We start from the raw sequence: 27,692 nt of genomic DNA on the forward strand, positions 1-27,692 counted from the left end.
GCTCGCTCCCTCCCTCCCTCCGGCCGGCCGGCCGACGGCGAGCGGGCAATACGAGGGCAATGGAGGCAGAGAGCAGCCGGGCCCGGGGCAGGGCGCGGCGGCGGGAGCTGGGCCCAAGGGAGGCGAGGGGGAGGGAAGATGCTATTTTTAATCCAATGGCAGCGGGAGCGGCACCAGCTGCGGCGGCGGCACTCGGGGGTCCCGGCGAGGGCGGGAGGAAGGGGCAGGGCGGCGGGAGCGGGCCGCGCCCAGCGGCCCCCCGCGGCCCCCGCCCGTCCCTCGGCGGCGGGCGCCGAGATGTGCCAGCGGCAGCGGCCGCGGACTCGGGGGCGGCGGGGGCCGCTCTCCTGAGGCGATTCCCGCCCCGCGCGCGTGCCACAGGCGACCGTTAGGTGGCAGCCGGCGCCCCGCGGCCGGCCCGCTTCCCCGCCGAGGCCCCGCGGCCGGCACCCGCCGCCCGAGGGGTCAGGCAGCTCTGCGCGGCTCGGCGGGGGTGTGCTCGCAGGCGGGAGGGGAGAAGGGCCGCGCACGGTTGTTGACGCGTTTTACCGGAAAGCCTTCCTTCCCGTGAGAGCAGGGTGCAGAGTGCGTCTGCCTGCGGAGCGCGGGGCAGGTTCCTCTTTGACTGGTAATGCTCTGCTACAGGCGCTTCCGTTTATTTTTTAAGCTATTAAATACGGTATCTATATATTTTAATCCTCAGCTGCAAGGACGTACTAACTTCACGTGCCTGAAATAAGGCTTTCGACCGGGAAGTCCCTACGGCACAGTGCGCTGCGGGGCAGCTGCCTCTCGGCGGCTCTGCCACCGCCCCGCTACCGGCGCAGCCGGCCCGGCCCGGCCTCCGCGGCTCCCAGCGCGCCCCGGCAAGCGGAATAGGCCGGCACGGAGGAAGGAGCTGCTGGGGCGCAGAGCGGGAATGCCCGGCCCGAGCTGCCCTAGGAAGCCTGAGGCAGTGCCAGTAGGCAAACCCGGATTTCGTGTCGCGAGGGACAGTACCTTGAGCTTAAAATGACCTTTCTTGGCGTTTGCTGTGTTTCTTTTTGCTTTTCACTTTGAAAGAATGCCGTTGGGGGGAGAAGGAATAGAGTGAACTTTGTAGGAAAAAAATACTGAAATAATACTTTTTTAAAGCAGTATCTAATAACTATTGCATATGCCCGACAGCAGCAAGATTAAAGAAATGACTGATCCATTTCAAACGAAGATGTATAATGTAGATGAATAGCCTTCCACCTGTAGCCCACATTATATCCAAGGATTCATCGATCACTTCCAAGCAGCTGATGTGACCTCTGCGAGAACCACATTTTACCTCAAAAATTAAAGTTTCAAAAGGTGGTTCTAGTAAAGTCTCATTCAACAACAGAATTGAAAACTAAGTTTGTATCCAGCTATGAAGAAGCAGACTGTGAGAGTAAGCAGACCAGTGCAGTCTGTTCTCAGCAATTTTTCTAGCAAAAGATCAAGTGTTGGGAACAATGTGAAATACCGAGGGCAGAATACGATGTCAATGAAACGGCTTTAGACTTACTCGAGAACAGACGTTACATCAAAGACTTGTGAGCATCGTTGGATGCTGGATAGAAAACACAATACAGGGTCACCAGACGGATTTATTTTGCCCGAGAAGGCTTCGTGCTTTCTTAATGGCCTCTCTTATGATTAACTCAGCATTTATAAACAATGAGAGCCATAAGACGACATACAAGCCATCTAACCTGAAAGTTTGACTCAAACAAAAAGGACAAGTCAAAGCATTGATATAAAAATCAGAGTCTTTCTCATGTTTGGCAGTGCCAGGAAACAGCAAACGAGGCTGTCTTTGCTTAAAATAGTCTGTGCAATGTTGCTTAACATAAAATTAATTACATGTTTTACCAGTTTGAAACCACAAGATTAGCAGGAGTTACTAAAGAACTTGTGCTTATTTCCTAAAAAAGGGGGAATTTTGAATATGGGCAGATAGCTTAGAGTCATAAACTGTAAAGAGGCACTTTCTATCACTCTCTTAAGGGATTTAAAACCAGAGGAGTACCATGGCCGGTAGAACCTGAGGAAAACACCCCTCTAGTGGCAAAAGTCTGCCAGATAAAGAGAGTACCCTCCATAGTCCCTACCTAGTTGTTAAAAGTGGTGTAGAAAAATAGCTGCATGGCAGTTCTGTGTGTGGATGTCCTCAGGTGCAGCTTGCCTTTTTTGCCTTATGTATTTCTTAATCTGTTCTTAGTTAATAACAGTTGGATGGCACGTTTCCACTTGAGTTTTTATATAAACTCTTTTGCTTTTTTTAACTCCAATTCACCTTGGGAAAGAAGCCTTTGAGTTATCCTACGTGTTACCAGAAAAGTTTACCCTTTTCATCTCCAAAATCGCTTATGTGGCCTCCCTACGCTAAATGCATTGGAAGTATAAAGTTTGAAGTTTTCATCTTGACATTTTGCTGTCAAGACTTACCTTTTCAGGTACTAATAGCTGTGTAATCACACAGCAGATGATGGTATCTGTTCACCCAGGAGATGTAAGATGAGCCATAAAACCCACTAATGTCAACCAATACCATTCTCCCTGGCTTGGTCCTGGCTCTTCAGACATCCAGCAATCCTATCATAACCTTCATTAAGCATTTTTCTGTTTTTCCCTTCTTCATCTTACTAAGCCTGTTACAGGAATTAGAAAGCTCTCTAACAACAGTATCAATAACTTGAATATATTGCTAAAAATGTTAAATGTACAGCAATTACTAGGAAAATAGTTTAATATTTGTCCACTTAGATTCTTCCTTCTTATGAGAAGCTGTACATGACAGAGCATAGACTTTAGCCTAGCAACTGTGGGGGTATTTTCAAGAGTACATGAAAGACACAGGCTTATAAAACCCCCTAAAATTCACTAAAACTTGAATTTATATGCACCACACACTTTTAAATGTTTAAGAACCTTTCCTTTGCTTTCTACTCCTACATCTGACAGTATAGATAGTCACAGGTTTAGGGAAGCACTTCTGTCTTAATTCTGCCTTCTGAAAACACAGAAGATATCTGAGGTAATAAAACCAAAGCCTTGTTAAAATTAATTTTCAAGACTATCCTCCCCACAATTACTTGGCATGCAGTTCTCCATGTCACTAAATATATATTTAAAATACAAAAGTTATGTGACAATGGTAGGTACCCCTTACTAAGGGTCTTCTTAAATACTAACATATTACTGAGCACTGACTCTGTTTTCATCAATGCTTTCTGCCACAAAGGGAGTATGTGGCTCTGTTTTAGATCTATTACCATATACAATAGGAAGCATGTATCATAGCAAAAGTGCCTGTTATGCTTTTAAACCTCATTTGAAAATGAGCCATTAAAAAAAACAATGAAACAAACAAAAAAATAAACAGAGCAATGTAGAAACATATTCCAGAGAGACCACTTTTTGGATGATCTATACAGAGAAGCATCCAGTTCTGAAAGATGCACAGAAGTCAGTACCTTTGGGGTTTTTGGTGTTTTTTTTTAAAGAGTTTCTTTAAGAACTCTTTTACAGACACGAACTATATAGGAGGTGACACTGCAGAAGATGAAAGAGCAGACAAGCATAAATTACACATACACAAGAGGAAAAAAGTTTGAAACTAGTGACAAAACTAATGAAGCAGCAGCATGGCTGACACTATCAGGGATGAAGGGTATTAACAGATACCTAAAGAGAGAAACTTTTGAAATACTGCAGAGGAAATGATAGCAGATGTTGAACCATATGCAAGATGAGTTTGACTACAAGTGATGAGAAAGAAAGTATTTGTCTAAGGTGGTAGATATTATCCTAATGTTCCAAGGATATTGAAGGTATTTTTCTCACTTAGTTCATCTTCCACAAATTATCTGACACAAGGCACTGTGAAAGAAAAAAGCCCTACAGTTTCTTGTACCTTTCATTTAAAACTTTAAATACTAGAAATCACACGATGAAAATTAACATTACCAACGTGTTTCACATACATTAGGTCACAAAGCCCATTCTACACGGATGTTCTGGAGAAAAGGAGTAATTGTTGGCAACTGACAAAAGGCATTTTCTCTCATCAACAACTTTACCAGCTATACAAGCTTAGCTGCCACACAGTTTCTTTCAAGTTATCAGAATCAACACAAACATTGTTTATTTTTATTCATTTCTGTCAGTAAATAGCAGGATGTATATGACATAGCTCAGTCACAATTTGTTGGTGTGCATTTAAGATTATGCCTACTGTCTTAAAATTGTTTAATTGTCAGGTGTGGATTTCATAGAATTGTCAATAAGATTTTTATCAGGTGTTTCATAATGATACCAAGGTCCATCTCCCCTTTGTCTCATCAGTCTGCGTGCCTCCAACTCCATCAGCCTAAAAAAATGAGCAACAGACACACTAAACATGAAGTTTATTGGTTTTGATCATACGTATATCAATGTTTAACATCAGGGCATTACTGACAACAGCAATGAGTTTAACACCTATGGTTTATAAATACTACTGAAATGTAGGTAATACCAAAATATTAAGGGTTCAACTAAAACATGAGCTATCGCATCCTTCTATTTACATTGTTTTCAGCAAGTCATCTCACAAAAAGAGTAATAAAACTACTTGCAGGTGTTCTGTCACAAGTTCTTGACTAGTAAGAAGCTAGACAGTTTTGGTACAGCTTTCAACTAAAAATACATAGGAGCAAGAAAACCAGAAGTAAATGTGATGGTAGAAGGAGCTGTGCTGTCTTGGTCCCAACAACAGTTCACGGAACTCAGACTTTCTTCTACCACCACAGTTTACTCTGAGTATATATAGAATAAACTCAGTACAACAATATCGTTGCTGCCCACAAAATTTTTGACAGCAACAAGGAACATGACCAGTTCTATAAACTGTCATTTAGCTACTCAATTAAGCTATAAGCAAAAGCAGAGGCAAAAACAGCTGTCCATTTCCTGACTCAGGAAGACAGAGCTATACCTTTATAAATATGAACTATTTTGAAGAGTCTGTTGTTTTACAAGACTGCCCTTGTATCGTTCCAGTTCTCGTAATCTTAATACTGAGAAGACAGGGACTACAGATACTGCAACTTCCACATTGGCACCAGCCAGTGCAGCCAGCGCTCAGGGTCAAGTGATACATGAAACAGCACATTATGTCAGCATCCAACTTGGTATCTTAAGCAAAATAAAATGGGCAACTACAACATGTATCAGTATTTTAATACACTTCAACTAGGTAACATACCTCAGTTCCATTTTCTTCGCTTCAACATCAAGCAAAGCCATCTCTTTCTCATAGTTCTTTTCAGGGGGGTCAAGGAAGTAACGAGCTATCCAGCGACTTATAGGGTGCTGTAAAATATAAAAGCAGAGATTATTCATGTAATTTCCAAGTAGAAATGTTATCATAACTAAACCATATTGCGTGTTCCCAGTCCTGACATGTCATCAACACTACGGGTGCTGCCATTCAAACCGTAATAGTGAAGTTCAAAACATGCTCAACTATTTGTAAGATCAGAACCCTAAAAAGCTGTATTTCTTTTGCTATTTCTAGTTCCAGGACAACCTGCAGATTACTATTCTGTAGCAAAATTAAAAGTTAATGGAAGACGTATGATCTATTTTCTTTCTGTTGAAGTAAAGTTCCTTAAACTGCCACTGTCATCACAGAAATGGACTCCAAACCTCTTACTGTAATCAGTAACATTTTAAAGTTTTGCTTCCACATAGAGGTCATTTCACTAGGAACAAAAGTCTCAATGAGTTGAAACAGTCATAATAGTATTGCTGAATTCAATGAGTTCCTATCAAAAACAAAAAAGTGCTTGCAGCAAGAAGCCAAGGACTAATTTTTAGAAAATACAATGAAATGAAAAAAGTATAACCTTGAGTTTCTGACTATAAAAATCTTAAATTCTAGGTATAAAAGCATGTGTGATGTTGGACTTCAAAACAACGCTACCAAACAATACAAAAGAAAGTAATGTCACTTTAAACTCCAGTATCTTAAGATGTTGTAGTTCCAGAGCAAGAAACAGAGACAAAAACTGCATGCTAAGAATAAAGAGAACAGAAGACTGTTCTTAGTGGTTAGGAATATTATAAAAGAATTCTTGGCATACAGCTTCAGCAATTTACTTGCATAAAGTTACAAATCATTTGCATCTACTTGTGTCAATAAACAGATTTCCTACAGCAACACGCATGTTCCATAACGTTGAAAAAAAGCTAGTTTGCCAAAATCATAATTGCACAACTTGAGTTCTACTACATTGGTACCCAAGGGCAGGGTATGGCTATCCTCATTATCATACTCCACACATTTTACTCCCAAAACTAGTATTGAGAGGAAGGCTGTCCATAACATGCCACCCTTTCAGATGTTACACTCACTTTGTAGTATTCCCAGTACTCTGGAATATAACCTTCAGGAATCTCTGCAAGTTCAGCTTCACCTGACAAGGAAAGGAGGGGAAGAACATTTAATTCAAGCATTTTTTCTTTTTTTAAGTATCTTATATTCTGCCTTTTACATTAAGAAGAGATCATTATTTCACATGGAGAGTACTTAATCCCTCAATCTGAGCTCTAGTCAGAAAAATTGGACTTGTAATTTCCAGACACTTTTCGCTGCATGTATCTAGGTTTTAAGTCACACAACAAAAGGGTGAAATTAGCAACTATACAGAAGAAATAACTAAGATCAAGTCCACAGAAATGCCCTTTAAAGCATATGAGCTGAAAGCATGGATTTTTCCTATTTTCTCTATTAAATTAATTCCATATTATTACAGTAGTAGATTTAAAACATGTATTACCAAGCAGAACTTTGGCTTTTTTGCTAGATAAAAAGCCACAGTTGCAGTGTATGCAGCCTTCTTAAAGAAGTATGTAAAACAAGGTAATCAAACTCCTCACTTGAATACAGAACTGTTCACTGAACCTCACTGATGTTGGAAAGACTGTCAAAAGATGGAATTTTTCCATTTTTAAGAATGTGGAAAGCTTTTAAAAAAATCAACAACTACAGAAAAAGAAAAATACTGGGAACATCTTCTATGTACTTACAGAATATTACCATAACTGTTAGGCCTATTTCGTGGTCTTCCAAAGAGCAAGCCTTAAAAGATCTCTTTTTTCTATCCAGCATGCTTAGTTCCCATTTATCCATTTAAGAATTTTGACTGTGTACTTAGCTTAGTCATGACAGAGCACTCACCAATGAAGATGTTGACATATGTTATGAATAGTGCCACTGGTATTCCCGTTAGAAATATATAGAATCTCTGTATAGGGGATAAAAAGTTAAAAAAACAGTATGGGAAACTCAGAAGCCTGACAAAATTTAGATGAAGTTAGTCTGAAAATGACATAACAGCCAATTCTTAGATTTGCATTCATAGGTTAGATAGGAATGTTGTATGTAAAGACATACTGCTGCTTAAAATGAGTTAATTAACAAACTAGAATACAGAAAGAGTGATGCTGTGTCAGTCCATGAGCCTATTTAGTTCAGCTTTCAATCTCCTGGAAAGGTCAGTCTCTGCAGAAGCAGACAGTAATGCTTTCCCTGAATGCTTGTCTCAGCAGCTTGTGATGACTGGCTTCAGCATTTAACTGTAATGAGGCACTAACACCAAGGCAATATAATCCAACATAAATACAACCACTGCTGGCTTTGGTAACTGTGGAAGACAGATAACGGAAGCCTGATCACACGAAGAGAGTTGTATCAGGTTGGCTGTTACCCCTCATAATAGACTTTATCCAAAACCTAGCGTTTTAGGGGTCAAACTCAGGTCAGGCTTCCTAAGTGTAATCTCTAATAGCAGTGGTTTAGGTAACTGAAGGCAAACCCTGCAGAAGAGTAACCCAGTATGTTTTAGAAAGGAAGATGGAGTGGAAAGCATTTGTAGGTTATGCATATATGAAGACAGACACATAATTTAAGAATGGTAATCCAGCATTAATGTAAGTACCCATCACAATCTTTGCCATTTAGCCAATCTTGTATCTTTTTACTTCACCTGGCCCTGATTTTACAACGTGACAAAAAAAGTCTTTAGGAGGGTGCTGGAAATTCTTGTTTACGTGAACAGTGCCAATCATATTTTAGATGCTGACACATTAACAATAGAGAAAATTGTATTTTAGACACTCTTACACCACTTGCAAGGGATGCGTTATACTGAATGTAATAAATTTGTTTTTAACTCACCAACAAGTTCAGAAATCGAGTATCATAAAAACTCGTTGCCTTGATAATAAACATTCTTTTCCCATGGCTGCTGCTATGTCGTACAGGAGCTGAAAATTGAACCAAAGTATTATGTTTTTTTTCTCTCTTTGGTGATTGTGCCAGGCTAAGGTCAACAGCACATGTGGGGAAAAAAAAAAAAAGCAGCATACAGCAGCAGCTGAGTAGTTACGAGCTGGTTTTCTGGAGATCAATGTTCCTAACAGCCTGCCTGCACTGATTTCCTGTTTTGCTAGAATGAACCTATTTTTCTTCTAACTTTAGACATAGATCTATTTCTACCTGTAAGTCCCAACAAATCAATCACTCAATGTCATTATACAGGGCCAAGTAAAGTCACAGATTAGTACATTAGGAAGTCTGGCCTGCCACCAATTTTGACCTATGTTCCACCCAAGAAATGTGAGTTCTCGGAGGCCTGGAGATGCACCTTGCAGCCCCTCGAGGGACTCCCCTGCGCGTTGAACGGGTTTCCTACACCAGCTCAGCCGAGGAAGAGCCGCAGCAGCCCCGCGTTCCTGCCCCAGCCCCACAGCCAAGGTAGCGGAGACAGGCCCGAGCCCAGCGACCGCCCTCAGCCGGGGAGCCGGGACGGAGGCCCCCGCCCGGCGCCCGCTGTGCCGCCGAGACGCGGCCCCCGACTTGCACCGGTCGCTGCGGGCGAACCTCCCTGAGGCGGCGGCCCCGCGGCCTCCCGCGCCCCTCTCCTTGGGGGGGCACCGCTCCTCCGCTCCCCAAGGTCACCCCGCCCCTAGCACACCCGCCCCCCTCATTCCCGCCGCCGCGGGCCTACCGACGGTGCCGGGGAGGCGGGCGGCCCCGGCGAGCCAGGGGAGGCGAGCCGCGCCCGCCGTGCCGCTCGCCGCCCGCCGAGCTCCCCAGGCAGCCGCTGCCCGGAGCAGCAGGCTCATGGCCGCCATAGCTGGAACTGGCACGGGGGCGGGGCCGGCGACGCCACTCTCCGCGGCGGGGTGCAGCTAGGCAGCCGCCATCTTGGAAAAGGGCAGAGCCTTCCCTCTTCTTCCGGCGCCCTCGCGGGACGCCGTCCGCGACCCCAGGCGTTGTGGGAGGGGCGGCGGGTGTCATGGCGGCCGCCATGGGGATCGGTGCCCTGTGCTGGCGCTTCTCGGGCGCGCTGCGGCTGTCAGGAGTGCGGCTGGGCTCGACGGCTGCCGGCCTCTCCGGGTAGGCACCGAGGCGGGGGAGGCTGGGGCTCAGGAGCCGGTTGGGGTGGGGATGAGCGCATTGCGGGCCGTAGCGCGTTCCCCTGAGGAAGGAGAGCCGCCCTTAGCGGCCTTCGCGTTCCGCGTTGGCGGGAGACGGGCTGTCCGGGCTTGGAAACCTCGGCTGAGGGTCGCAGGGTGGCTTATGTTATAAGGCATCGTGTAAGCATAGTACTGAGAGTTTCCCTATTCTGCAGTCGTTATGCTCCCAGCTTGGGGATTTTTTTTGTGCTTATACAGTCTGTTTACTGCTTTGCCGTTTAGTTGAAGTCGATGTAGGAGGAGGGATTTTTGTACGGTGTAGCTCAAACTTATTTTTGTTTTAGTTTTCAAATTGTTATACATTTCTGAGTATTGTAAAATGATAATTAGATGAGACGTGTTAGAGGAGAAAACAACACTAATGTGACTTTTTTATGAGGAGTTGAACTCACGTCTTTTGTCTCTAGACTGGGGTATTCACCTCTGTAGGACCTGTGCCTTTATGAATGAAACACTCTCATTTAGCTGAATATTATTTTTCCTATCATACATAGTTCCCTTTTAATTTTTATGCAGATTGACGCTGAATCTGTTCCATAAGAACCTAGCAAAAGTTGAGCCCCTCCATCAGTTGAAGTTTCTGCACACTACTTTGTCTCGGAAAGGTCTGGAGGAGTTTTTTGATGATCCGAGAAACTGGGGAGAAAAAACAGTAAAGTCTGGTGAGTTATGTTTAGCATTTCTGATAGTGATCCTTGAGCCACTTGTGCTCAGCTGAAATCTTACCTATTCTTTTGCATTATAGGAAGTACTCATAGCTATATAAAACTTATATTTTTATATGTATAGGTACATCCATATACTTGTGCATGTGCATCTTTATGCCTGTTATTTTTTCTGTGTATATTCTGTGTTTATGAAAGCAAATAGCTGTTATGCAGCAAAATATTTTGCTGTAAATCCTCTGCCTTGCTCTTATGAGTGTATCACAGAAAAGATGTTCTTTGATGAAATATACGGTACCATGGAAGAAAAATATTTCAATGTAAAGATTCATCTTACAGCTTTCCATGTTCCCAGCCTTTTACAAATACAAATAAACAGTACCTGTCATGGTCTTTTAAATGTATTTGTATATTTAAAGCAAAGCTGAATATCCACAAGGATAGCTTTCCAAGAGGTAGTATTTTTTAAAAAAATGATCCTTGTTCTGTTGAGTCAGCTGAGCCTGCTAATAGAAGCACTTTTTTTCAGAATAAGAGAACTTTGTTCTATTAAATTGATTTTTTTAATTTTTTTTTTTTTACAGGGGATGCATGGAATATAAAGCAGCTAAGGGGCAAGAGTAGTGAAGACTTGCACAAACTTTGGTAAGTAAGTTCTAGTCAAGTAGCTTTCAAAGCAGCTCTGCATGTTTTATTAAAACGTGGCTAGTGAACTTATTAGCCAGTAAACTTAGTCTGCCATACAGCTCTGCATGCTTAAGCCTGCTTTGGGCTTGGAGCAGCCCAAGTTCTGGAACTGGTCCCAATACAAAAGCTGTACTGCAGGTGGTTGTGTGATAGTTGTGTCCAGTGCAGAGGGTTCAGGTTTGGTATGAAAACGCTGTTTCAGCCCTTTGGGCGTTGTTCGAACTGCAGGACAGACTTGGTTGGAAGTGACCTCCGGGGACGCTAACCACTGAATTAGATCAGGTTGCTCAGGTCTGAATCCATTCCGATTTTGAAAGTCTCTCAGGCTGGAGATTGCATCACTACTCTAGACAACCTGTGCCAGTGCTAAACTAGTACTTAATAATTACTGTGAATAGTTTTTTCCTTTCTACATCTTGTCTTTTTGCTGTACACCCGTAAGAAGAGTCTGTCTCTGTCAGGTAGTGAAAGACTATTTAGTGTTAACCTCTTCCCTCCATAGCCTGCTTTATTCGAGATTAAGTAAACCTGTCTCCCTCAGCCTCTCCTTGTATGTCCTGTATGTCAGCCCTCCCCTGCCCACCTCCGGGCTTTCTCCAGTTGGTCAGTGTCTTTTCGCTTCTTTGTATGAAGCTAGCAGGTACAGGATATGGGGTTATATGTATGTGCTCTGTCCAGCAGGGTAGTGAGTGAATAATTGCCAATGCATCTAGAAATTATTTTTGAAGTACTGTGCTTTCTGATCTAGGTATGTCCTACTGAAGGAAAAAAACATGCTTTTAACTTTAGAGCAAGAATCAAAACGACAACTTAGGCCTATGCCAAGTCCAGAAAGATTAAAAAAGGTAACTTTTTTGTACTAGCTAAAAATGTAACTCCACGTAAAATTGCTGAGTAAAAGGTAAAGTGTTTGTAAACTTGTTAAAGACCATTTTTAAAATATTTCTATGATTTTAGTATAAGCACACTGTGCTCAAGCAACGTTGTGGGAAAGGCCTCTCCACCCGTTACAATGTTAAGAAATATTTTGCCATCTTCATGCCCTGAAATTGCACTAGAGGATTTGTAGAAACTTCTTAGTAAACGCTTCACAAACTTTTTCTATCTACTTAACTGTTGCCAACTTCTTGCCTCTGACATTCTCCAAACTTGTGCCCTTTGGTTCTTTGCTGTCCTCACTTTTGTCACCCCCTCCTTCTTTTGCATTATTATGATTTTGCTGCTAATTTATTAAATTCTTTCCTCAGTATCTTTACCACTGAAAACTTAATTTACTTATAAATCAACTGCCATCTCTGTGCTCATGTCTCACAGATGGAAATCTACACCTTCACTGGCCAGTTAAATAATCCAGCTGTTTGACATGAGAGATATTCTCAGATAACCCCCTATTTATCCAAATTAATTTGGGAAAGTCTGACTTTTACATTGTTAATCTGAATTTCATTGTATGGTTAATAATTTGACTGTTATTTGCTATCACATGCATCTGCAACTGCATTATGATCTCTCTTTTTTTGCATCAGACATGGATTTATTTGGTCTCCTACACTTGTCATTTCATCACTGTACTTACAAATTAGGGAAGAGCCAATATAAAACTCTCCTCTGGATCTCCTAGTGTATCTCATTCTGATATATCATAATATGGTTTATCAACTGTATTTTGTGATTCCCATTCTGAACAGTATTTTCTGCTTAGTCCCGCCTACACATCCATATTCAGCAATTAGGACTTGGTTTTGGGGGCGAACTTAAGTAAGTGGCCCTGACACTTCAAAAGTAAAGTCATACTAATTGCTGGTTTGGTTTTGGCTGAAGCCCAAGAAAAGCAGATGTCAAGCACCAGTTAAATACTATGATTGCACTGAGACAGCAATCTGCTTATTAAAATTAGCTCTAGCAGCTTCCCAGAGCATTTAACATGTTGTCATATGTAATTTGCGTTACAGTGATGCTATGAGACAGACCTCACTAAAAACCTTCAAGTGTCATAGTTTGGTCAAGGCAGCTTTCTAATCAGCCAACAGGCATTATTGAGGCTGTGACCAAACTCCAGAGTGAAAACCAGATTAACAACGAGCCCGCACAAAGCATCTGACAGAAATAAATACAACAGATCTTCTATTTGCTTATCCTACTTCCTTCCCACCCCTGCCTCAGAACTTGCTATACTTCTAGCATCAGCATTAGATCTGGATTTATGTATTTAGCCAGCTAGTCTTTAATGAAATATCAGACCGTCAGTTTTCTTATCTGTTCTGCTTTTAAGTTAGGTTTTTAAAGCACCCATTCTTTACTGTTCTAGTACACAGGGCCAGTTCAGCTGTTTCACTCGATCCACAACTGTGAGATTACTCGTGATGGAACTCTTAGTGTGGTTTACCTTTGCTTGTCCTTTAAATTTTGTCTTAGATCTTCATCTGAGATCTTTTAAATTGTCAGCATTGTGTTTTGTTGGCCCATCCTGAAACTATTTCCTATTTCCAGGTAGAAAAGTCTATGAAAAATATAGACTTGGTTGTCAGAGAAAGAGAAATTGCTTTGAGGCTTTTACAAACTGGCCATGAAAAACCAGTACCTGGTGAGTGGAGACACGACTTCTTAGGACGCACCTACTGGTATGGAAAATAGAACTTTTTTCCACATGTGTGAATTTTCTTGTGGTATGTGTCTTTACCAGAAAATCCTTATCTAATCAAGAAAGGATGCATATATTGTCTAGGAAGAAACATGTTTTCTGATCAGCATTCAGGTGCTTCTTGAGTTTTGGCTTTTAATGTGGTTATAATTGTTGCTAAATAATCTAATGGCAAACTCAACCATTAATTATAACAAATTCAGTTCCATGTAGCTAATATGATTTCTCTACTCAGAGGATGTCTGTTACTGTAGCTGTTCTGTAACACATAAATGAACCATCTGGACTTCCCTACTTAAAATGCAAAATCCACCTTTTGGGGGACAACCATCCCAAGTATTGCATGAGACCACATAAACATCTGTTGGAATTCCCTAGTAGTCTTGGCAGATATTTAACTTAGAAATTTCTACCTTTACAATTATTTATTGTCCAGATACTTTCTATAATCTGTCATTTCAGGTGATAATGCTGAAGGCTCTGGCAGGACCTGCTATTTCACTAACCCGTATTTTACCCTCATCAGATTGGCATTTGAAGCAATAATGACAGTATTCAGCTCTGCAGTAATAGTCTAGATAAGAGGGTCACACATTATAATAATGGTGAATTTTCAGTTGTTATCCATTTGTTTACCCATTAAATATAAATCAGTACTAAATGTACTCACCACTAGATTTACATCTCTAGGGATAAAGGCTTCTGCATATCTCTTACTACTTGGAAACACTGTCGACAAAGAAGGGTTTGCCCCTATAGTTGGAAGTCCAGTCCCCAGTTAAAGCAGGGGGAAGGGGCAGACAACATGAAATGGTCTTTTAAGCACATGCAGAAACTCTGCAATACTCATAGTAGTAGGTCTGACACAATCTGGATGCATGGGAGTCTGTAGGTAAGTCTGCACAAGCCATCTGTGCAGCCCATATGCAAGAGAACCCCAAACAGAAATAATAGAGTCTATATTTAGACGGAAAGACTTATGTTCAGGCAGACTTGCACGACATGACACTCCAGTGCTGGCATTTAAAAGAAAATTGTAGAAATAAAACTCTCTTCACACACAGTTTGTTCACATGAGCTTTTGAGAGTTTTCTTATGAAGGAGTAACTTTAAAATATAAATGCAAAGAATCGCTATCTATACTGGGTGGTCTCTTCAAACATCTACAGTTTTTAAAGCAAGACCACTTTCTACAGAAAGATGCGGAGCTACATATGAGATGTGGTTACAAACCAAGCCAGCAACAGAGCTAAAAGTAAATACCCACGTACAAATTCTGCGATCTACTGGTCAGACTACTGTGTCACCGTACTGTAACCAAGTGTAACTGGTAGAATGCAAGAATGAAGACAAAGTATACATTCTGTAATCACTTTTATCTATCCTTAACAGGTACAGTTATAAGGAATGGCCAATACCATGGTACTTGAACAAAAAATACAAAAAGAGGAAATTCTATTACTTACCTCATGTGAATCACTTCATCAGGTAAAAAGACTTTTTTGACACTGAAAGTTATTTTCTGATCTGTTCCCCAGCCCTCCTTATTCTACTTTGCAAGAAAAAAAAAAAATAGTAGTAACCTTGTTGTTCTCTTGTTTTTACAGCTAAGAGACTGAAAATAAGGCTTTTAAAAATTACAGCTTGCTGTTTCTTTTTGCTGTTGCCATCTTAGTTATTAAGAGACTTGGTTATCTATGAAGTTGCACTATAAAATTAATTTTACATGCAGACTACCTAAGATCCTCCTAGAGGTTGAATTTCTGTAAATTCAAAAGCAGAAGAAAAAAAAAATTGGTTTGCCAGTATTTTTGCTTATTGAAAGCAAATTAATACTCAAAGTTGTTAACCACTGGGAGCCTCTGTTTGATTAGGGGGGTGAGCTCATTAAGGTTGTTACAAGCTATCTAGAAATTAACCACCCTGACTTCTTTATTTCAGGCTCAGACTTGAAAAATCTTTACGTAGAAGGGCAAGGCGGCAAAACCTAGAGAGGATGAGGCAGAAGGTCTTGGAAAGGAAATTCCCTCACCTTGCTGTAAAATCTCAGAGCCAGTAACATGCTGGAAGAGCGCTGCGATTGGTCGAGTATCTTTGTGACTGGAATATGAAACAAGTTCTGAAACCAGCAAAGAACTCGACAGACCATTCCTCAGAGTCTCCTTTTTTTTTTAATCCCACATTTCACCTAAATTAAACTTGTGATTTGGAATTAAAAAGCAGCTTTGGTGCATAACTCAAATTAATCTTAACAGTTGTTTCTAGAAACATTTGAAAAATGACATATTAACCAGCTATTATAAGAAGTGAGACATACATCATTAACAGTGAAAAGCAGCAACTGCCTGCCAGATGAAAGTATAAAGTGTAGGGATACACTGCATAAAAGCATGGGAAAATAGGCTTTTAAGTCTGCTACAAGGAACTTTTTCCCTGCTTTAAGCCTGACTTGTGAGAAGTTATGAAATAGTGTGTGAACTTTTAACAATGCAGTCTTTATATTTAAGATTTCTAGATACCTACAACAAATTCAAACATTTCATGCAATGCTTTTTTGCAGTGTGCAAAATGTTTATAGGAAGACTGGTAGTAGTCTTCTGTGAAAGTGAAGTAGAAAGGTACTGCTACTGCTCTCAGTTAGTGGTAAACACCTACTTCATGAAAGCTTTTAACCTTCACAAATACTAGTCTTTCAGGAAGCAAATGTGCTATGCAATATAATCTGATAAAACACTGGAAACTCCAAGGGAAGCAAAACCATAGGAGATAGACGTGTTTATCTCCATCATCTTGACCTTCAGTTACTCCTCTGCATCACACAAAATACATGCTTCTTAAACGGAAACTCTTTACAATGGTGAGAAAACCCCTGAAAGTGGTTTGCTCTCCATATGGTGCTAGAACATTCACAGATACTACCATCATACTGTAATTCTTTTAAGAAAATACACAAAAAGATAGAAGTTGATTAGACATAGTGAAACCGAAGGACATGACACAGAAGGAAAGCTTAAAATGCATAGTCAACTCATGAAGAGAAACAAAAAAAAAGCCTACTTTTTATCGTCACCTCTAGCTACAAGCTCTTCAGTCACTCTTAGTGCTCCACTGATGCCACAGTAACTTCATAAAGCATTACTCATTGAGGTGTGCTAAGATACAAGTTCAGCTGTCATTCCACATTCTACTTGAATGCAAACTAGACTAAGTCTTTTTCTTCCAGTATGACAGTAATAGCTGGTGACTTAAGTCAGCTACAACAGGTGATGTAAGTTTGCCTCTGCGAGAGAAATACGGTTTGTCAATAGCTTTGAAAATCTGGAGCAAGCAACTTTGTCTCAAGAGCAACTAATGGTTATCATGATTAGACAAAAGCAGGCCGTTTTGATAAATTACTTTATTGTTTGGAGGTAATAGGAAACTGTTTTCAACTAGAGGCCTCATCATTATTTACCCACAATGTCTTTTAGGATATGAAAAATGTAGCAGTACTGTTTACATGATTTTTATTTTTTTTTAAATCAGTTAAATGCTATTTGGTTTTCCACAGCTTTTACGATAAGGAGCAAAACTTCATTGTGTCCCAAGACAGAACATCATACTGTTGTAAATTAAAGCAAGTTTAACAGTAACATAGAGCTGCATCTTGACAGCCAGTTCCTGCTGAAAAAAAAATTATCCTACTTCCTCTGACCCTGAGTGCACACTCCCCATGCAAAACACAGGCACTTACTGGCCCTGCTGTGAGTCAGCTGAGGGAGCTGTACCAGCAAGGAATAAGTAATGACTGCCCCTTTGAGCTGCAGCTCCTTGAAAAATGTCAAGCTGCATCCTGAGGTCTTCTATGACTATTCTCACCGTGGAGAGCCAATTCTTTGCCTTAACTTCCCTGTCTCAAACAAGTTTTGCTTCTCACCTACATCACAAAGGCATTATATACATTCTTAGAAATCAGGTGGAAAGCACTGATTGTTTACTGAAATGAAATTGCCACATAACAGAAACTTAGCAAACCAGTGTTAATATAACATTAAGTGGAATGTAACACTTCCGTTAGACAGTAAAAGTTTACACTGAACTGAGTCACCTGTAGTAGATCACTAAATAAAAACTTTCCGTTTTTAAAACGGAAGACTAACTTTCTCTGCAAGTACTCACAAAAGTTGCTCAAATATAAAAGACCAAATTTTATTTTTTGAGAGAAATAAGAGCAATTTAAGGCCAAAGTACCAGCAAGGAAGACCAATATGTGAAAGTAAACAAAAGATTTTTAATAAATTTGCATGGGCATTTGCAAGGTTATGCCTCTATCTATTAGCTAACCTGTAAAGCTGTTCCCAGGAAAAGATACTAGAGAAAATAGACATTTATACAAAATTATAAAATGCTTGTTACATGAATTATTGCTTTACAAGGGATGTAAACATCCTTTTTCTATGATAGTACCAATTAGGTCTCTCAAGATTTCTAAGGTTTGTTAAAATGGAACTTGAATTATGCAAAAAATCCAATATAAAACTTTCTACAAAAAAGAGTCCATCCCATTCCTGAGTATGCTAAAGCTATAAAACATAAGGAGCACTGAGCAGGCAGCAGTTTTCACAGTAAGAGGTTTAAGGACATTTTCTTTCTACACACTGTTTCCCTCCTTCTTCATATTCTTGTTTAGAAATCCACATCTGTTGAAAAGTACCCTACAAAAAAAAAAGAAAAACCACAAAACAAACAAAAAAATAAATCAGAAAACAAATGAAGGTTAAGTGAAATACAATTAGCTTTTCCTGGGAGGAAAACAAGCAAGTCTTTACCTTAAATGAGGTAAGAGTACTTGACCTGCTTAACTATCTTTCTCTTTGAGTTTTGTATTGCTAATGCTTAAAGACAGGAAGCTGCAATACTAAAAGCTAATTTCAGTCTCCCTTTCCCATACTGCTAAATTAATCCCCGCAAACCATTTCAGTACTCAGTAACTCGTAGAATTAAGCTCAGGAATATGATGCAGAAACAGGTTTGCTACTTTCATGGTGTATGTCATTTCTAGATACCATATTTCAAGCCTGCAGATTGCCATCAACAATGGGAGAACGTGGCAAGTTATTTTTTAATTGGAAATGCTCATGTTGTCTTGTTTTTTAAATAGATTCCCTTCACCTTACCACAAGGATAGACAAGACTACGATTGCTATGGTAGCACAAACTCTGCAATGCACGCTTATGTGGAAGTAGATTTTTGGGTGACGGTGCTGCCTAGCATAGCAACATAGTAACACAGGTTTACTAACCAAAGAAGCCAAAATCGAACCACCAATCCACGAGCTGAACCTCCGCTCCACCGTTGTGTTGTTCGCTATCAACTTCAGGCGCATGCTCTGAATAGAAAAGGTGGTAACATGAAAGGACAATCAGACAAATTGTAGGGACAAGAGAAGGACAGCACAAGGAACTTGGTGTATATACCAACATGCAGGTGAAAAAGGCCAATTTTATTAAAATTGCAATAATGCTCATCTGCCCTATACTTAGAATTCAAGAATAGCCATAATGGAACAGAACATGTGTGGCTTTTATCTTGTCTCCCAAGAGGGAGCAGCAGCAAATGCTTAAGGCTAGAAATAGAGCAGGTAGAGAGCAATAATACTCACAGTATATACTGTCATCTCTAACACTGGGCTACTTAAAATATTTATTGGGACTAAAATGTCAAACGTTGCTGAACTTAACTCATCTAGTCCTTTTTGGACCCATTCATTCCTTTTGCTTTCAAAATATCTTGTAGCAATAAAACCTTTGAATTTCAGTGGTTCCTCCTCAGCTATTATAAGAAGCAGCGAGTAACGACCTTTCTCAGTTTCTCGTAACATTCATGATTTCAGAGTTGCTAAAAGTAGAACATTTTTTCTTGAATATGAACATTCAAGAAACGTCAAAAGCTATATATGCTCTCAAGAACACAGGTGTAAGGTATTAATACTGTCTTTGACATTGAGCAATTAAAAAAACCCAAACCACAAGTATGTTAAATCACCAGGTTTTATCTATGAGTAGGTTGAGTTGTCTGCAGAATCCAGGAAGAACAATTCCCATGACAAAGTGACAAGACCTCAGGCAGAATGACCGAATGTGCCTCAAGTTAGTCAGCAACACTTCAGAAGAGAGGCTATTACGGGCAACAGTGACTGTTGCTTAGGGACAACTACAGAACTTAGAATCACAATCTGAAAGCAGGAATGGAGAAGTAAAATATTCAGAAAGCAGTTATAGTATCTGCTGGAATTAATTTCACGTAAGAACTTTTCAAGACTTCTTTCTTTTCTTTAGAGAAGGAGGAGATTTCTTACCCCACAGAAATCTCTTCAGCTGTTGAGTTCCTAAGAAAGTCAAAGCTATGATACATGCTTGTGTATTTATGCAGCAGAAAAGCAAAATGATGAGTAACTCAATGCAGTAATTGAAAGAGTTGTTTTACCGGTGGAGTTTTCTGAGACAGTTCTCTGTTCAATCTGTCTGTGAAACTCTGTATTAAAGTGTTTCCTCCTGCTACAATCACACTGCCATAGAGGCCCTAAAAAGAGAATAAGCAACCTACAATATTAACTCTGAAATCATCCTGAAAACAACTGTTTCACCGAATACAGAGGAATGGCACACAAGTACATATAATCAACAGCAATAATACATCACTTGATGCCAACAGTATTACCTCTCCCAATCCAACTGATTTTTTAATCACTTCAAAAATATTTCAAGACTGCTTAATATTAAACTATCCAAGGAAGACAGAAGCTATGTGATTAATGATTCTAAATGATTTCACAAAGTATTTTCTACTATACAGAACCCTACACCTACAGTTATCTCCTGTATCTGAACTGTTGGATGTTCCTTACAGCTGGGTGTTCCAACCACAAAGGAAAACCCCACGGCACTGCACCAGTTTTCCATCTCACTAATGCTGCAGTGGGTGAACACAAATCATGGCCTGGCCTATTAAGCTGGCCTGACACACAAGTTAAGAGGAAAAATTTTTTCAAACAACCCCCATGCAGTCTGTATCAAACTTGAATATTTTCAAACTGACACCTGAGAAAGTTAGAAGAGAGTTTCAAAAAGAAAGTTTTCCTTTAAAACCTCTTTTCTTCCTTCTACTCTCTACAAAAGTTCCATATGACTGGTTAGGTTTAGAAAGTGTACCTGCCAAGAACCCAAAGATAACACAGTTATGAACATAAAATGCTCATCTGAAGCCAATCCAATGCACATTATGTAGTGCCAGCCACAAAATCTGGACATTAGCTATTTAAAAATAGGTGGAAACACCGAGTGAAAGTAAAAATTCCTGATTTAACATTCTGTAAGACAAAACAGTAATTGTACATATTCCTATATGCAAATATGTAATACTTAGATAATTATTCTAATGTGTTTATTATTATCCTAGGAAATCCACATTTCTTCATCAACAGTGTTCTAGCCCCAAAAAATTGTATCAGCACAAAAATATCTATGCCTTAAAATAATATGTCTGACTAACACTTACCGGCCTGATGTCTATATCACACATTCCAACGCTTGTTGTGACAACGTGGCTCACGCCCAACATCGTGTTACCAGATAAACCCTAGAATTAAAATTAGTAATCTACACATCATCGCTTCAAAAGAGCAAGGCATATAGAAGACCTAAATGTGTTGAATTTACAAATATTACTAGAGAGGGAGCTAGGTATTTTTTTTTCCTTCCCTAAAAAATGCTTATTTTCCCATTCAGCTCATCACCACCCATTTTGAACTATATTTCATCCTTTGCTAGCCCAATCCTAAAACAAACTGTACCCCCAAGAGAACCACGCAGTGTAAATACACACATACAAATCATGACATTAAGAACATCATACAAAAGGAAGCCATGTGATAATCTAGTAATTTAAAGCCTTCCAATCACTGCGTATCACAGTTGTTTTACCTTTACGTTAGAAGGGTCAAACAATCCCTCAGGAATTTTTAGACGCTCAGCACCAAAGTCACAGTTATAGCCGTTGGGGAACTCATAATGAACTGTTGGCATCTGTGCTGCTACCCTAGAGCATTAGTCAGAAAGTAACATATTACAGTGCAATGTAAACAGGATGTTAAGTTACCTAAGTAGCATTATAAACCAAGGTTTCAACTGGAATATTGTGATTGATGAGACTTACACTTTCAATATTTATTATGATCTCATGTATCTTGGAATATTAAACAAAAAACTATCACCTGGATGTACACTGTATTTCTACTTTCAGAAACAAACAGATTTTATCTAAAAACTTCTGTAATAAAACCATCCAACAGCAACGAACAGGCTAAGCACCCCATACACAACTGATAATTAATTTTACAAGAAGGAAAACAGTGACGTACTGTTCATCATAGGTTGAATCTGATACTTGAAGAACAGAAGCTTGGAAGTCCTGAATGACACACTATGGAGTTAAGAATAATATGGTTATAAGAATTTCAGTCTCCAATTTGATAGAATTTATAGAATTGATACTGACTTTTTAAAGATTTTCTAGTTCTTTAAGAGGAAAACCCGATATACTTGCAAACAAAACTTATTTATGGGATGCTTAGGGGAGTTTGAGAGTGGGAGAAATGACCTACTTACATTGCACATGTAGTTGTGCCAGGACCTAGTGACCTGGGGTAACTTCTCTTTTCTCTTCCAATTTGCTGGTGACCCCTCACGAACTGCCTCCTGAGATTGTAGGAAACATGATCATCAGTTAACCATTTAAGCCTTTCCCCAAGCAAACACTTACTAAATAAAGTTACTTTCCCACCTTTGAAGCAATCATATATGGAGGAATTATCTCTATGTTCATTTCCTGAAACAGTTCCCGGCACTGCATAGTAATAAAGTCTCCCGCAAGTGGTGATTTTACAATACCTAAAAAGAAACAAAACAACCCAAAATTTAAAAAAAATGAAAGAAACAAAAATACCAAAAACCCCCACCAACCTAGAAAACATTAAAATCACGAATAAACTCTCAACAAATTATTTGTCAGTGAACACCATTAGTTCTTTTTTTTCCATATTATATCCATATATATTTCCATATATATCCAGGGGATATAGTTTTGTCGTTGTTTTTAAATCCATGTAAAAGCACAAAGAAAGCTAACTCGACCTTGATACTTCAATGCTTGAAAATTTTTACCTTGCTGAAGTACATATCCATCATGCACTGGAATAGCAGTGGTGTGTGTCGCTCCACTATCCAAAATGAGACCTGTAGATCTCCCATTAGCAAAACTAGCCAAAATGATTAAGGAAAATATTGTCATTTTCACTTAAGAAAAATGTTGCTGTACAATCAAAGCATAACTAGGAATGAGGACCCCTATGTGTTATTCCTTGGCTCTACAAAAGGATTTGCTGTTTTCCAGCGCATATTTTCTTTCCACGAAGTGCACAACCTCATAGAGAGAACGGCATTTAACTTCTACCTGTGAACTAACTTGAGCTTCGGAGGTACAAAGGTGAGACTTCATGTCAAAATTATGCAGCAAGCTCTAAATACATCATATTTAGACTCTGAAGCTGAAAATACGTTATTAGTTTAAAATAACCACAAATATTCATCTTAAGGCTACAGGAAATGCATGCTCTAATTACTGTATTTAATAGTCTGGACAACACCATTTCAGGTCTGTAATATTCTTACCCATGGTATACGATGGGAAAAAAATAAAAAAGACCAAAAAAAAAAAGGCATCGCCTCCAAGGAAAACAGACTGGGAGAACTTCAAAACTGAACTCTAACGCTTTAAAGTTCAGAAATGGAATTTGTTTACTTCCTCCTTAGATGTTTACGGAAAAATTAATTTGAAAGAAGACAAGTTAGACATGCTGTTATACTAGGAGTTGCCTAGAATAAGTTTACCATAATTTCCAGGGGGTTGGGGGTGGGGGGTGCAGAGGCTGGGGGGAGGCGGGGGAAGCAGTGAAGCATTCCAAAGGATACGCTGTTAGAACAGCAGTTTTACACAAGAAAAAAGCAGGGATGTTGTAGTGTTCAAACATCAATTCAGTCAGTTTTTCACGCTTTGCTCTAGTATTCCACTAGAAGAAAAAAATAAACCAAATCACAAATCAGTTACCAAAAGGAAGATATGTCTATCTTGAAGATCATTAGAGCACACTAAAATGCTAACATAATAAAGTAATTAGAATTATTATAACCACAGTTTCAAATCATATCAAAATTATATAGACAGATTTCTAGTAATTTAATTCTTTAGAACCTTTTTTATTCCAATTCTACAATACATTAATGCTTACCTATCACACAGAATTAAAAGTGATATACACTTTTCCTGTTACAATAGAGATTTCTTTACACTTCTACAGCTATTCCAGTCTCAGTCTCTCAAAAAACTCTCTAAAACAAGTAACATGTCCGTTTTACAAGGGGAAAGATACGTGAAATAACTTGCCCAGTTGAAAGAAAAAACAATCCAGTTGTTCCTGTTTCCAAGGTATCTTCCTACAGTTCTACTGTACTTGCGATTAAGCCAGAATATATATATCAAATATTCTAGGCATGACTGAAAACATGAAGTTTTTTCCCAAGCCAATACGTTAAAACAAGATCAGTTCTGTAAGGAGAATGTTAATGGGAACCTCTATTCAGACACCCACTGAGCCATGAAACATGAAATAAACCACTGCAAATTCATCCATACTCCACAAGCTACAATTCAATGCAAGGGAATAACAAAAAAGAAAACCCTTTTCAGAAGATTTTATTAAAGAAAGGCATGACTGTTGTATGGCATGTCTACTTTTTGTATTCTGGCTTTAAGATCCACCCTTCAAATACTGAGTGTTATTAAATGACAGAAACCTTGTCCAAATTTTTTCCTAGAAACTTGTATTCATCCACTTCACTTACCATACAGGGCCATTTACAGAAATGAAGATGGAAAAACTAAAACTTCTCAATTTTAAATATTATTCTCTGTCACTTACTATTAGTTGTAAGGCTGAATGAAGCGACAGATTTTCAATGGCTTTTTATTAAGTGTAACTTAATACACAATAAAACATCCAAACATCTTTTTTGCTTTTATTCTAGGCAGTAAAGTGAAATTTATTTTTTTTAATTTTGAATTCTTTTTGGTAAGTGAAAAACAGCAGCACATTGTAAATACTTTCTAATACAACTCATGCAAACTATTTCAGATTATTTTCTTTTTTAGACTTTTTTCTTAAACAGACTACTTTCCAGAACCTGGCAAAGTATTTTAAAATTGTTATTTCTGTAGCTAAGTTTTAACACTCGTAACCTACAAGCCAATGTCAGACTTGTCCAAGACTAACTTTTGTAGAGTCAGTAAGAAGATACAGTTAAGACTTATCAAAATGCAAAGCTGCTTTTACTCACTGGTGCTTCGGACATAAGGACAGGATGCAAACTTGCTTCAGATTTAATATGCATCTTGTAAGTGTGATCCAAAATTGCCTGGAAACTATCCCAGTCTTCAACTGTAACAACATTGAAGCGAGCAGATTAGTTACTTCTATGTTTTGTTCCATTTCATAAATACATAAAGGTTTTCCAATGCTTCTTTTGTGTAGATCTCTTTAGTCAAAAGCTATCCTCAGCAGGCATATGCCTCCTTTAATAGCTTTGCAGAATTTTCTTCCTCTGTAAGCATCACGATTATAACATTTCAAGAATTACGCTGAAAGTCCACTAACACTGTAAACTAACTATAATTTATGCAATTTGTGAATCAGGTATCTGTTCTTAACGGCTTCTGTTGCCATACGTAGCACCTGTTTACGTGAAAGCTATAGCAATGCTATTTTAAAAACAGATAGAAAAAGACAGAGCACCATACTCATTCCATTTTTTAAAGGTGAAATGGCCTCCATATTTTCCCTTGGAACTCTCAGGGCATTGGTGTCTATATAATAAGTCGGGCCTCCTTGTTTGCCTTTGTCACCATCTATCTCCATCAGAGTGCCGCCATTGTCCCGTTCTAGCACCACACCAATGGCTGTTGGAAAATCAACCTGTAAGGCAAAAGGTAAGCAGTAGGTGAGAATTAATTTTTTGGGTAGTTTTTTTTGCTCATAAATTCAGAGCTTTCCTTATACAATACAGTCAGAAGAAAACCCAGCATATTCTGAAAATAACTAACAAACAACATCTAAGGCACAAATATGTGTTGCATTTCCATTGAGTCACACAGATTCTCACCTTTGGACAGTCCTCGCCGGCATAGCCTGCTCTCACTGTATACGAGCCAATGTCAAAAACAAGAGCCCCAACTTCATCTGAAAAGATTGTTAGCAAAGAGGCAGTAAATGGTTATTACACTCTACTACAATCCTGACCTTTCCTTGCCCTGTCTGTTTTGCTTGCAAGAGGAGAAAAGCAAGTCAAGGCATCTTTTTCAAGTCAAGGAGAAACCTCCTTATTCAGAACTCAAGTTACTAGAGAGCTATTAGAAGACTGGAGATAGGCTTTAACTTGGACATTGCAATACCTTCCTTTGCAATAAGTAAAAGCGGAATTTTAACAGAAGAGCAAGAACATAGGTGCATCTAAATAGATTATAAGACAAAGCTTTCAAAAAGTGCCAGTTTAACAGTCATGCAAATCCAGGTGAGCCCAGACCTCCTGGGGGTGATCACAATTAGAAAGGCGGCCCTGAAAACACCACTTCTGTAAGTGAAGGCTGCCACACTGGGAAGTGCCCTCATCCTTCTGGGCCCGGATCCTCGCCGCGGTGCTCTGCACACCCTCAAGAAAACCAAAGTCTGAAACAAAACACCTGGACTTTAGTCCTGACGGAAGGGTGTACAGAAGGGCTCTGGGAGGAAACTACACCCCAGTTTCCAAAGCGCGGCGTCTTCTCGGGCCACCCGGCACCCGAGCAGAACTAATTCTGCACTCGAGCAGACCAAGACCACGGCTTGACCGGTCTCCGGGGGAAGCATCTCAGCGAAGCGACGCCGGGCGGGACATAAACAAGGCCTGCAGCCGCCTCCTCTTCCTCAGGCATGCCGCCACCCCCCGTCTAAGAAACGGAGGGACCAGGAGGGCTCCGGCTCCGCTGCAGGGTTGTGGGAGCGCCGGGCCGCGGCCCCCCCTGCTCAGGGCCTGAGGGAGCGGCGGGGAGGCGGGAAGCGCCCGGGGGAAGCTCGCACGCGCTGCCTCACGGGACGGCGCCGAGCTCAACGATCGCGGGGCGGGGGAGGGGCGGACGGGCAAGCGAGGCAGCGCCGGACTCACCTCCCCCATACACGCCACCACTCATGGCTGCCGCTGCGCCCGCGCCCCGCTGCCCGGCCCCGGTGTCCGCCGGCTCCTCTCCTCGGCGATCCGGCAACAATAGCGCCTTCGCCCCTCTCTCCGCCGGTGCTCAGCCTAACCTGCAGGCCGCCGCCTTCCCGCCAATAGCAGCGCCTCTGCCCCTCGCCCGCCCACCGCGCAGCGCCCCGCCGAACGGCCGCTCGGGCACAAGGGCCAATCGCGACCGGTGGAAGGCGGGGTTATGCCTCAGGGAGCCAATCCTGAGGCAGGAAGCGGAGGGCGGGCAAGCAAGCAAGCGTAGGTGCAGTGTGCGGGAGCGGCGGTGTGAGGAAAGTGGCGAGGCGGGGAGGTGTGAGGAGCGGGCTGGTGAGGCCTGGGAGGGTAGATGAGGTGGGGAGGGTAGATGAGGGTTGAGGGGAAGGCTGCTGAGTTCGGTCGAGTGGGGAAGGGTGGCCTGGGAGTCCTGAGGGCTCGTGTGGTGGACTTGCTGCCGCATGAGGGGATACGGAGGAGTGGGGGTGAGTAAAGAGCCTCTGGGGGAGAGGGGCCGGCTGTGGAAAGGAGCGACAGGTATTGCAGCTGGGCCCTCCCCGAGTCCTTCCCTTGCTACTGTCACTGCTCCTTTGGGCTCTTCCCCTGAGAATAAAACGTGTTTAAAGTATATCTTGATATCCTAACTTTGTGTTGCTCCCTTCTTGCTTGGGGCACTCCTTTGCACCTCAGACCTTGATCCCTGAGGCTAGCGGGATAGTTGGGCAGTTCTGATTTGCCAGCTCAGCTGCCTGTTTAGCAGTTGAATTTGTAATTAGGAATTTAGATGGCCTTGTTTGGTGTTGGAGTTCTCAGCCAAA

The 27,692-nt window shown here is 40.7% G+C and overlaps 3 protein-coding genes across 3 annotated transcripts; 1 reads left to right on the top strand and 2 right to left on the bottom strand.

Moving 5' to 3' along the window:
• Positions 1 to 4,139: 4,139 nt before the first annotated feature.
• Positions 4,140 to 9,192, bottom strand: NDUFB5 (NADH:ubiquinone oxidoreductase subunit B5). Its single transcript, XM_059822606.1, has 6 exons — positions 9,066 to 9,192; positions 8,234 to 8,322; positions 7,235 to 7,301; positions 6,409 to 6,470; positions 5,258 to 5,364; positions 4,140 to 4,381 (listed from the first exon to the last, which is right to left on the bottom strand). Exons 1-6 carry the CDS (start codon positions 9,190 to 9,192, stop codon positions 4,261 to 4,263), a joined length of 573 nt encoding a protein of 190 aa, XP_059678589.1. The 3' UTR covers positions 4,140 to 4,260.
• A 164-nt stretch (positions 9,193 to 9,356) lies between these two features.
• On the top strand, positions 9,357 to 15,766 carry MRPL47 (mitochondrial ribosomal protein L47). The gene is made up of 7 exons (XM_059822788.1): positions 9,357 to 9,457; positions 10,054 to 10,199; positions 10,787 to 10,847; positions 11,638 to 11,734; positions 13,380 to 13,510; positions 14,923 to 15,018; positions 15,472 to 15,766. Exons 1-7 carry the CDS (start codon positions 9,357 to 9,359, stop codon positions 15,587 to 15,589), a joined length of 750 nt encoding a protein of 249 aa, XP_059678771.1. The 3' UTR covers positions 15,590 to 15,766.
• A 1,095-nt stretch (positions 15,767 to 16,861) lies between these two features.
• Positions 16,862 to 26,845, bottom strand: ACTL6A (actin like 6A). The gene is made up of 14 exons (XM_059822499.1): positions 26,821 to 26,845; positions 25,783 to 25,859; positions 25,421 to 25,595; positions 24,961 to 25,061; positions 23,539 to 23,636; positions 22,732 to 22,826; positions 22,352 to 22,458; positions 22,177 to 22,266; positions 21,930 to 21,991; positions 21,493 to 21,607; positions 21,068 to 21,148; positions 19,997 to 20,092; positions 18,813 to 18,899; positions 16,862 to 18,224 (listed from the first exon to the last, which is right to left on the bottom strand). The coding sequence occupies exons 1-14, from the start codon at positions 26,843 to 26,845 to the stop codon at positions 18,144 to 18,146; spliced, it is 1,290 nt and encodes a 429-aa protein (XP_059678482.1). The 3' UTR covers positions 16,862 to 18,143.
• Between the last annotated feature and the right edge of the window lie 847 nt (positions 26,846 to 27,692).

This window comes from Gavia stellata, chromosome 11 (assembly GCF_030936135.1).
Source record: "Gavia stellata isolate bGavSte3 chromosome 11, bGavSte3.hap2, whole genome shotgun sequence".
In the NCBI taxonomy this organism is placed as follows: Eukaryota; Metazoa; Chordata; class Aves; order Gaviiformes; family Gaviidae; genus Gavia; species Gavia stellata.